At 41.2% G+C, this 12,207-nt stretch overlaps 1 protein-coding gene across 5 annotated transcripts in view; it reads right to left on the bottom strand.

Moving 5' to 3' along the window:
* Window positions 1–11,178, bottom strand: part of csnk1g2b (casein kinase 1, gamma 2b) — a 46,358-nt gene extending 35,180 nt beyond the window's left edge. For all 5 annotated transcript variants that reach the window (XM_070554249.1, XM_070554247.1, XM_070554248.1 and 2 more), the window contains exon 1: window positions 10,729–11,178. In XM_070554249.1, coding sequence (XP_070410350.1) covers window positions 10,729–10,953 — 225 coding nt within the window. In that variant the 5' untranslated portion in view covers window positions 10,954–11,178. The remainder of the gene's footprint in view (window positions 1–10,728) is intronic.
* Between the last annotated feature and the right edge of the window lie 1,029 nt (window positions 11,179–12,207).

The following is a 12,207-nucleotide window of genomic DNA, read 5'->3' on the forward strand; positions in this document are numbered from 1 at the left end:
CTCGTAACCCCCTGTACACTACACGACCGCTCGGCGCAAAACTCGCCCCGATGTCGTGGCTTCTCGCACGACTGGAAAATCGGCTCAAAAAAGTGAAAAAGTCGCACAGTGTACGCCCGGCTTAAGTAGTTTAAATAGAGTGCTGTGCTGTTTGAATGTATAAACTGAACGCCAAGAGAAATCACTAGTTTGATTTTTTTCCGTGAAAAAAATAAATATGTCAGGCAGGAACGTCTCAGGATCTGTCTGAGATATGTCTCGGTGAGACAGATAATAGCAATCCAAAGTGCTTTTTATGTGTGATCTGACAATTGATCAACCATTGCTTAAAAATGAAATACAGCTTAGCCGGTTAATTGCTGGGATCATAAAACACGTAAACGGCAGCACGCAGAACTCACGAGGCAACGTTTAACGTGACGTTTACTTGTTGCTATGAGTAATAAGACAGAAAAAGGCACGCCAAAATGTTTAGGAAGCCCGCTAAGAATTGTAATAAAAGCATTTAAAATAAATACCATACACAGTTGAGGAAACGTTGGTTTAAGTACCTGATATGAAGTGGTCGCTGCATAAGCGAAAGCCTTTACTCTCGGGATCCCACAGTTTCATTTTAGCCCAGCCACTAGCGCGTTTTATTACAATGATCCAACTTTTGCGGCGCTCCGGATCTTGGGGAATCCTGTAGATGGCTCATTCCTTATGTCGTCCGCGTCTGTTCTGCATCCTGGGGCACAACAGGAATCTACCATATTTCCCGTCTGATTGAATTTTCTGACAATAACAAATAGTCCAGCTGTGGGCTTCTGCCTGCCAATATGGCGCTGTTTCGATTTGAACTGTTGCATGCCGGGAGAAGTGAAGTCAACTCCTGGAGCTCTATAGGGATTAGTGTTTCTAACATGGTGCAGCCTTTGTCTCATGTTCTAATGTCTGTCTTCATACTGTGATGCCTTGATAAAGATTAGCGTAATAAACAAGCAGGTGACAACAGTTGGTTCTGTGTAGTGAATGTCAGTCAGAGTTCATATGGAACAGAGACGCTGCCAGTTTCCCTTGGTGCTGTGTAATGTATGCTAACAAAACTTCAATATTCTCACAAACGAGTAATTATAAACTAACTTTTTGTGTCAATATCTATTTTTTGACTATTGTAATGGCATGGCAGGTTAATGATGAATGAACCCAGAACATGTTCTGGATAAAAAAAAAAAAAAATAATAATAATAATAATGCATTGAACTTATGTAGCGCTTTTCAAGACCCCCAAAGACGCTTTCACACACTCTCACATTCACACACTGCTAGTGATGGCAAGCTACTTGTAGCCACAGCCGCCCTGGGGAGGACTGACAGAGGTGAGGCTGCCATTTGGAGCCGTCGTCCCCTCTGACCACCACTAACACAGGCAAGTTGGGTGAAGTGTCTTGCCCAAGGACACAACAGCAGGATACCCCTGGCGGGAGCTGGAATCAAACCCATGACCCTCCGATCATGAGGCAACCGGCTCTACCACCTGAGCCACTGCTGCCCCAAAAATGATAATGAGAACTACTGTGCTACTAATGCAACATCAGCTGTGTTCTAGTGCAATGACGGAACTTTTTCATTTTAGTTTGGGGCAAAGGGTTAGCCATGACACATTTGGTGCTGGAGCAAACATGAGTAAGATGTTCCTTTTCTTTTAAAAACAACATCAGGTGTGGTCCCTGCACCACTAACTTACATTTTTGAAACAACCATTTTGTCTATGGAAAAAAAAAACATTACAAGTTTTAGTCAACATAAAATTGTTTATCATACAAGAACAAGAAATTATGTCATGTTGTGAGTTTACCCTGAGGTGGACACCAAGCCTTCAGCCAATTCAACGTGCTTTTCCAGGGATTAGATCACTTCTGTAAGTACAGAACAAATGGAATATGTCCTTTGCCGCCTTCAGCTAGTCTATGTGTCTGGTTCATTTAATGAAGAGCTAATAAAAAGAATAAATGCAACAAAAATTTTGTATCAATAACCCAGTTAGGCCTTTGTCTGCAATTAATCAAAGCGATCCTAGGTGAGGAATGACTTAAAAACAGAGCATGATAAAACGGTAAAATATGACACAGTAACAGAAATCTGTAATGACAACATATTAATAAAGATCAGTGCTGTCCATCATCTGGAAATCTAATGTGACAAGTGTCTGTGCATGTGTCCAAAGGAACAGACCCAGCATTATGTGTAAGTCTAAGAATAGCTTTTGACCTTTGCTTGATCACAGTGAACCTTTCACAGCTGGTAGCGTCACTTCATTATTCTTGGACCGATCAAATCAAATTTCAACATATTAAAGATGTCAAACGATGAGAATAAGGCTCAAACAATGTGAAATGGAAAGGGTGTGGATGGGAAGTCCTCTGTTTAAGGAACCTTTCTGATGAGGCGCATCAGCAGGGAGGCGGTGTAAAGAAATAAGCCGTGTCAGAGACAAACAGCTGTTTCTTGTGCAGATTATCTCGAGTTTCAACTCAGATTTAACATGTCCAGATGGATACGAGCTGAAATGTGATAATCTGGAACTGTTGGAACTGGACAACAGAAGACATTGATTTCAGAATCTTAAATTAAATAACTTTTACAAACCCCACAATTCTGAGGTCATGAGCCAAAATTAAGGACTGACTGATATTTATTCAGATTTAAAACTTTTATGACAAGTATACTGTTACAACTTGCAGTCATTTTTATGCGTTTTTCCTAATTGGGCATGAATGTTTGAGGAGTGGCAAATCACATTTATCATGTTATTATTAGTCGTTTTTATAAAAACACGTCGTCAATTTGCCGCAACCCCGTGGCACATCAGAGAGCCTTAGGTGGTTTATAACTGGTGACACACACTTTTATAAGACACACCATTGCGGTAAAATTATGTTGATTTGTCGGCACAGTGTGTCTCATAAAAAGGGCTCTACATGTGTGATGTGTTTCATCAGTTGGAATTAGGGTTGTCACGGTAACCGGTGTAGCGGTAAACCCCGGAAAAAAAGTTGACGATAATAATAACCGTCTTGTTTTTAAATATATATATTATCTCGGTGGATTACCGTGGCTGCGGTGTAGGAGCGATGACCCTTACCAGCCACCGTATCATCTGCTGAAGTTGCCGGCAGCACATGCGCACTTTATTGTTTACAACCAAAATTTTCTTGAAGCTAAAGCTGAAGTAATGGCCAAAGAAGGAGACGGCAGAGCTCAGGACATTTATTATCCCTCAAAGAAGACAAAGTCGGGAGTATGGGCATCTTTTGGATATTTGAAGAATGCCGAGGGACAGTTGATAGAAGACGGCTATCCTGTTTGCAGCATGTACAGGAAAAAGTGTCTGTGAAAGGTAGCAACACTTCAAATCTCATGACACATCTGCGTGACCATCACCCACAACTCTACAGTCAACGCAAGGCAAGCTAACATTAGCGTTTTAGCTAAAATGCGTGGTCTGAGGATTTGGTTGAGGGAGAATGCAACAAGTCGCTATATAAAGCAGCCGCAGTACCCGCTACCTGCATATAAACCGTGTCGCGGACACCCCCATGTGCATTACGGGGCTCCCAGGGGCAGATAAGAGTTGGTCTCTCTCCGACAATAATTAGGAATTTAACAAAGATTACTGCCTGATGACATTTTCCCAAATCTGCAAACCATCAAGTTTCAAATCCCATGTTGGAATTTCTTATGAGGCACAAATCAGTTTTATATCTACTACCTCCAAACCTATGCCCAGCTCTTGTATGTTGCTTAAAAATAGCACAAAGGTAAATTCAGCTCCAGTCTTTTACAAATTACAATCATCTGATTGTGGTTTAGCTATTTTGTTTTTAGTTTACCACTTTAATTACAAAGCTACAAACAAAGATGAGACTGAGTAGGGAAGTGTAAACTCAGCAGCAAGCAGAAACAGAAGGAAAACATTTTGGATCACTTCTAATTGATCATGGGACGTAAAAAAAAAACTAAGAAATGAGACAGAGTGTAAACTTTAAAATGCATCCATGACTAAAGCTTTGCCATGACACCAGCAGTGCAATTGCACAGCACAAACAATTCTACAGGCACACACCCTATTTCACTTTCCAACCCTTTTATTTGTTGAGGTCACAATTTGCACTACAGTATTTCAAGATGAGCATTGTTCATGTTGCTTCTGAATTCAGACTCCTGATTGTATCTTCCTCAAAAAAAAAAAAAAAGAACAATGTGCACCAGGGCTGCTGCTGGCTACTGATTAATTAGGGGATTAGCTAGTTGACTGAAGCTAGGTTTTTACATACTGTTGACATCTCTGGATTTATTCATTCGGCGTGCCCAGCATGCACTCTAGAGAGCCCGAGCAGGGTGTGGAGAAACTTAAATCGTCAAAATGTCACTTTAATTCCAGCTAAACATGCTGATAAGGCTTTTGTGCATTCACAGTTTTCAGACAACTGCCTCGTGGCAAGCTTGTGTAAGCTGCTGAGCTAGACTGCAACAAGAGCTGCTTATCATGCTTCAGTGGGAGGCAGACAGGAGAGCTGGACACACCACCACAGATTTCCATCGCAGTATCACGACTGACCAGCAGTGACCGACTTCGCTCAGAGAAAGCATCGAACATGCCTCTGCACAAATGACTCAGTCGCTGAATATTTAAACATCATAAGTGATATTTCACCTCTACTGATTACCTGTACTTACTTTATTATTTTTCTGACAACTGAATCCAACAGCTGGGTTTGGCTCGTCTTTTTTCTCACCCTGTTATGTTTATGAAACATTACAGTGCCATTGACAGGATACTGCCTGCTTTAAATGGGCTGTATCATGCTATTTTACACCCTCCAGAGGAATGGTTAGCACAATACATAATTAAACATTACTACTGAAATGTCATTCTTCATTAAACATAAGTTATTCTCGTGACCCATTTTTTCTACAAGCCAGGAAAAGAGATGCTTGGATTAGATCAAACTCCGCCTACCCCTGTGCATTCCACAATAGTACACAGCTGCATACCCAGAGACTGCAGATTCACCATGTCCCACTCAGCCCCTCAACCCTTTCTGGAGAATTCTTGGTCAGAGGGTCAAGCCCCTAAAGCTGGGCGGACACTGTGCGACTTTTTCACTCGTAGCACTCAGCTTCAGCTCAAACTGTACGACTTCCTCGCAGGGCAGATCTCACGAGTCATGAGCTCACACTGTACGACCCAGTTCTCGGATGCGATCTGACTGCTCACACTGTACGTCTGGTAGCAACACGTCGGACCTAAAAATATGCTAAAAATAGCAGTTTTTACTCAACACGTCAGACTTTTTTGTCTTGTCTTGCCTGTTGTCCTTCGGGAGTGCTGCAGGAGGACACACAGGGATTTATGGGGGTTGGATGAGGAAAACGAAATAAAGAAAGTAAATCTGTGTTTTGTGATCAGGTTAATTTGACATGAACACGACAAACACGCTTTCTTGACAATCTTTGTGAATAAAAAAAACGTGTAGAAACAAAAAAGAACAACGTGTGTTATTAGGGAAATAGCGGGCGAGCGATGTTGATGCAGGATTGCGTATGCGCCGTGAGCGGTTCTGATACTTTTTGGGTCGCAGCTGCTCGCAGCGCCGCTTCAAAAGTGCGACGAGGGACGAGCAAAATATTAAACACGCCAGAAGTTTGTGCGAGCTCACGATTGCTGATCGGTAGCTGGTCACGTGGTGTTACTCACCTCTCGTAACCCCCTGTACACTACACGACGCTTGGCGCAAAACTCGCCCCGATCTCGTGGATTCTCCACGAGTGGGAAATCGGCTCAAAAAAGTGAAAAAGTCGCACAGTGTACGCCCGGCTTAACACTCACATGCACCATTTGAATATAGAAAGGCAGCTGAGATGGCAGTGGATTCCAAGCCTGAATCATACACTTTATAACCATTCAGCTAGCCAATAGCATTTTAATTCTACATTCAATTCAATTCAAGTTTATTTATATAGCGCCAAATCATGACAAGAGTCATCTCAAGGCACTTCAAATGACAAAATAATGATAAACTACCCTCACTTGTATAGCGCCTCTCAGAGTAAGGACTCCAAAGCGCTTTACACTACAGTGTATCATTCATCCATTCACACACACATTCACACACTGATGCAATTAGTGACATTTTGGCATGAAGATAAAGAGGAAAACATTCACATAGTAAACATTTCAATACAGGTCAGTTCATTAAGCCAATCAAATAAAAGTTTCCTATACAAAGAATCCAGCAAATTGCATCAAGTCACTGACTAGTGTCAGACAGTGACTTTACAACAATCCTCATACTAAGCAAGCATTTAGCAACAGTGGAGAGGACAACTCCCTTTTAACAGGAAGAAACCTCCAGAGGATCCCGGCTCAGTATAAGCAGCCATCCACCACGACTCACTGGGGATCAAGAAGACAGAGCAGACACACACAAACGCCAACCCCCCTCTCTAAACCCCCCTCTACACATTGATATCGGTATCAGCAGCTGAAAAACCCACATCAATCAACCTCTAGCTCAAATGTAAACAAAACAAACGAGAACTCAGAACTGAGTGCATTAGCTTCATCTGATGTAATTTGCATTGCTTATTTCAGTCAGACCAGCTAAGGTTATGTGCAAAAATCCCTCTGAGTCGTTTTCAAACACTGCTCTGTATGTTCATGACTGACACACAATACACAGAAGGCCTCAGTGTTTACTGTGTGTATCGTCCTACATGGCCACTCCAATAATCAGTACAATGAGCGTCAACACCATGGCGTTCACTTATTACAAGGTTCAGCAAATATTACAGCTACTTGTCATAGTCAAAGCCAGTCATTACCACAAAGAGGATTCTTCAGCTAATTATCACTCCTCGCAGATTATACCAGAACTTGAAGGTGTCAAGTCTCTCACATAAAGCAACTATCTCACAGTGAACAGGCAATGACACGAGAAGAGGCTAAAATAAAACCCACACTATAGGATTGGAGCTGTTTGCAAAATCATGGCGGAAATAATCAAAGACAAGAAATAGACTTAAAGACATTGTAGTTTGCCTTGGTAAGATAAAATGACATTAGAGGTAATGAGAGGATGAGCAAGACAAATGCTGCAGGGACAAACAGTGAAATGGTTCCTTTCTAGGAAGACAGTGGTGGAAATGAATAGGTCTAAATCAACAACAACTACGGCTGTAACGATTCACTCAAGCCACGATTCGATTCCCAACTTTAAGTTCACAACTCCGATTTTTGTCTTTAAGGTATTTCGTACACCCTTTACATTTGTAAACACTGACAAGCCAAAAAGCTGCAACACTGTTGACTTCAAATTGATTGGAGCATCCACCATCTCGAAGTTGCTTGCTGTAGCCATGCTTGCGTCTTGTGGTGCGACTCAAGAAAAATCTCACGGTTTGGACTCTATCGTGGTTTTCAGTCATGGAACGGGTCGTTTTCGGATCAGCAGAAAGAAAAAGAACAGAAAAAACAAAAAGCTTTCCTCTCTCTTTACTTTGTAGAACACTTAGTGCAAAATGTTCTGCTCAATGTGTTACTTGCTATAAAAGCAGGAGAGAAGTCTGATTGCTGATTAGTTGTTAGAACGGCTTGACCTACATAGACATGCTCTGCGTGTCCTCCTGCTTTCACTTGACATCTCCTCACCTTGCTGATGCACCGTTCATTTTTCTTTCGTCCTCTTTTACAGATTAGTCCCCAACAATATTTACAAGTCTTAACACGTTTATGTGACAATTGTCCAAGACATGTTTTGCGCACCACCCCTCTCCTTTCCAACAATCAGAGGTGTGTGTGCGTGCAGCGCTGCGCCTTCAGACTGAAGGCGCGTGCTAAACTTTTGATCATTATTGTATCTTACAGGGGAGCCTAAATGCTCCCATACATGCAACTTAAATGATGCAGGAGGTTTGTCAAGCTCCTCTCCTCCTCCTCCGCTATAACCACTGCTGTGTGTTTCTGCTTTGGATAACAGGTAGCACCTACACCCTCCACGTGACTGATCCACAAACCAATCCGTACTGATTACAGAACATTAATAATAATAATAATAATAATAATAATAATTTGTTGCAATCCTACTTGCCTCTGTTCTGATTAGCAGCACTTTGGCGAAAGCAAGCTTGCCATTTTACGTAATATTTGTGGCTGTTGTGAATCAGTTTTGCTTTTTTTTCAACCATGGTGGATATTTATAGCCTAGTGAGCTAGACCAAATTCTTGCTTTGCAAAGTTTGGTCTAGGCATGCTACATTGGAACCTCCGCAGCTCCTACCAGGACTCTGGCTAGCCAATCACAGCTCTCTAGAGGGGTTTCAAACACATAAAGAGCTGTGATTGGTCCATAATGGTGGGCCAATCATAGTGCTCTATCTGCTTAGTGAACAAATCACAGAGCTTTATCCGCTTTGTGGGCCAATCAGGGCACTCTATATGCCTGGTGGGTGGGATGATGCAACAGAGTGAAACAAGAGTATGTCACATTCATTGTCCAGTGGAATGCGGAGATCATTTGAAAGACAACGGTAGAACCCACCCCACAACCGAGAGCCGTCAATGGAGCGTGGCCAGACTAGACTAAATAATACATTTATTTAGTCTGGCTTGCCAGGCTAGGATATTTAAACTAGTTTGCACCAATTTTAAATCAATTCTCGGAGCATTATTACGTCCCCAACAACAACCTGTAATTGTTTAACAGTATTGTTTCTTTTTGATGCCGTTCTTATTCCTGAAATCATAATCATACTTGTAGCAAAGGTTTTAATGCTGTGCCTCAATCACACTGAGGCACAGCATTGGGTCAGTGTGAGAAAGCACCCAGCTGGACCAACGACTGAACCGCTGTGTGTCGACAAGCCTTGGAAACAAAGACAACCTTTCAGCCTTTCTCCTTTTTCTTCCCTCCCTCTATATTTTCCTGAGTCAATTTTTGTCTAAAATACGCTATATTAAATAAACACTGATTGAGAACTAGGACCAAGCGAAAAACAACCGCTTGTGTTGAAGCCTATTTCCCATTAGAACCATCCATAAGCTAATCTGTTGGCTCTACTGATACTTGCCAACGTGATTGTCCGTTCCTGCCACCTGTGCAGTTCTGCCTAGGCTGTAGTTTTATACATATTTTTTGTATACTTACTGTAAAGAACCACCCCGGTCCTCATGCCGTTGTGTCCCCCCCACTTCTAAAGTTTAAACTACGTTCATGGTCACTGCAGCGGTCAAGTTTGGGTTGCTAGCAGTTTGTAAACGCATCATGATGACTGAATAAAAGCCAAGAAGCTACAAGTAGTGAAGATGTTGGAATTTGTTTTTTTTTTTATTTAAATGTTGTAAGAAAGATTCTTCCTGCAAACAAATCTTGTACTGTTGTTTTCTTGTGCCTTTCCATGTCAAAAACAAAAACTTGAATCATCACAGCAAATGCTGTAGCTCTGAAAGAGCAACAAAAAAAAAAATCTCAATAAGATAAATAAAACACTCCCAATTAGGTTTTCTAGAGCTGAACATTTTAGAGTGCATCATCTTCTCAGTCAGTCATTTAGATAAAAGCCAGAGAACACGGTTCTTGTAGCAATATTCTGAAGCTACTGCCAATTCCAGATTTAGCTGGATACCATAGTGGTAAAAATATCCAACAGATGGGATGTTCTCATGCAATTGTGGTGAGGAAATGAACACAACTAAAGATTTCTGTAAAGTAGAACAGCAGTTACAGTTGTCTTTGCCTTCTTTGTGGTAGGTAAATCTGGAAGAGTGTATCCGCTCTAACATCATGATCTTTGTGACGAAAAAAGTATTCATCACATCGGCGTAGGTGTAACGGAGTTGAAAAATTAAAATAAAAAACCGACACCAAGAGGGTGATTACTAGAGTCACCAAATATTTCCGTTGGACCATCAGTGTCTTATTAGTGTAAGTGTGGCACTGCGATCAAGGCTTTACAAGACAGAACTGATAAACAGCAAAAACAAATGCTGAGAAGTGGATGAGTTGAGGAACTTGTGCAATCAGAAAAACAAACAAGCCTTGACATTTCATGTGGTTTCATCGATGCCGCAGTTACAAAAAATTCTTCATGCTGACTAAAACCAAAGACAGAAAATGTTTCACAGGTCTTGTGTGAGCTTATTAAATAAACTGCTGGTTTTAGACATACTGACTGAGAGAAACTAGGAATGAGAATTCAGAACGATGTTCTGCTTTTAGAAAAAATGTTTGGGTTTTTCTGAAGTGCTGAACTTCATAAAACTGTGTAGATTTCAATTTTACAACACACAAAATAAGCTTCAGCGCTTCTTTAAAACAAAGCTAAAGTCTGTTTTTACCTTCTTTTTAACTATTCTTCCCAAAAAAATAATCCCAATACTGGTTCAAATATAATCTAATCTTAGTTCTTCACCACTGATAAACAAAGGCTGAGCATCATGGTCATGAGGCCATGTGAGAAAAGTGGGGGGTGGGGATGGATCCGATTCACTTCCTGTTTCGTAGGTCAAAGCAGAGAGTTGCATTCCGAGACACGGCTGCATTTTCCTATTTAACCACTTTGAAAAAGCAGAATTCATGTTTGTGAAGCTGTGTTTGTCAGATGAGCTGTAGGTGTGCATCAGTACAAGTCATTTACAGAGTCAATGTTACAACACCAACCATTTTGCTTCAGCATATAAGTACTTACCAATTTGATGGCCACATATTCATTAGTATAGAGGTTTTTTCCAAGCCGAAGCTCTCCAAAGTTACCGCAGCCAATTTTTTTACCGACACGGAAGTTTGGGCCAACCATAAGAACTCCAGAATTGGTGCCCGAACCCCTGCCATGTCCAGTCCTGCCGCCTGCTGTCTTAGACATCTTTTTCCCTTCCTCTGTCTCTCCCTTGCCCCCTCTCTTGTCAAAATCCATAAGCTTGTGATACCCTGGCTTCTCCACGGTTATTCTCCAGCCATGCAAACCATAGAAACTCCAGTAACAGCGATGGAGGGTGTGGTAGGGAGGGGATGGGAGACAAATCTCATAGGACAGAGGAAAGGTGTTACTGCTAAAATGTGCAGAGGACACTTAAATGAGCCAACAGTGCAGCAGAGGTGTCCTACGTGTCAATCATGCAGCCTTATTTCCTTTTCTTCTTTGCGTTTGCCGTTTAAAAGAGATGACTGTCTGTGTGGGCTTCTAAAAATCAGTCCCAGAGTAGTTTGTCCCCGGCTGAAGGTAATGGCAGGTTGCACTAAGGTGTTCCCACTGACAAACATACAACGCTTGTTATGGAAAAGCACTCCGGCACACAGCTACTGCATCCACAAGGCCACTTGGGAACATCATCTGGAGTGCCTCCTTCCTTCTGGTCAGCCTTCATTTACACATTGGAAACTCTTCATGTTGCAGGGCCACGGCAGGAGGCAATCCAGCATTTGAGAAAGTGCCGAACAGGTTATGGATTGGTTTGATGACAACGAGTAATCTGCAAAAGTAAAAACAATACAATTAGTTTATAGGCTATGATTATGTGACAGTAGCCTTAATCAGTCACACATGAAATTACTAGCTTATTCTTACAAGATCCATCCAACATGTTTTTGTAATAAATAACACAAAAAAAAACGAGAGTGTGATTATTAAAAATGTGGAAGCACTCCATTTACTTTGGTAAAAATAAATCATGTAAAATATTTACACAAAAATATGGCAATGAATTGGTTGTTGTCAACATCACCTTATGAAAACTGAGCACTTTTTTTTTAAATGGCAAAAATAACATCAATATTCTGTAAAACATGACACACCTATCAAGAGACAATCAGAGAGAAAATACTAATAAAACAGTCTGTTTCCATGTCACTTAAAGGCAAATGAGAGGCAATTTTTTTCTAGAAAAAGTAACAGATTTAAACCTTTTGTATGAATATCAAATTATGCAGAGTATGGCTGATTCATACTACTGCTGAAATAGGATCTTGAAGCCTACTGGTGCAAAGCAAATTCAATAAGGCAATCAATAGGACCAGAGGTTTTGTACAGAAGACCTGAGACACTGGAGAAAACATCTCTTTTGCATGTAAACCTATAGTGTAAAAGCACAAATAAATGTAGGAACCTCACAAGAATTCACACTTAATGTCAATAAAGACTGATGATGCGACATGTTTGTTTCCACCATAG

This window comes from Nothobranchius furzeri, chromosome 8, assembly GCF_043380555.1.
Source record: "Nothobranchius furzeri strain GRZ-AD chromosome 8, NfurGRZ-RIMD1, whole genome shotgun sequence".
Lineage (NCBI taxonomy): Eukaryota > Metazoa > Chordata > Actinopteri > Cyprinodontiformes > Nothobranchiidae > Nothobranchius > Nothobranchius furzeri.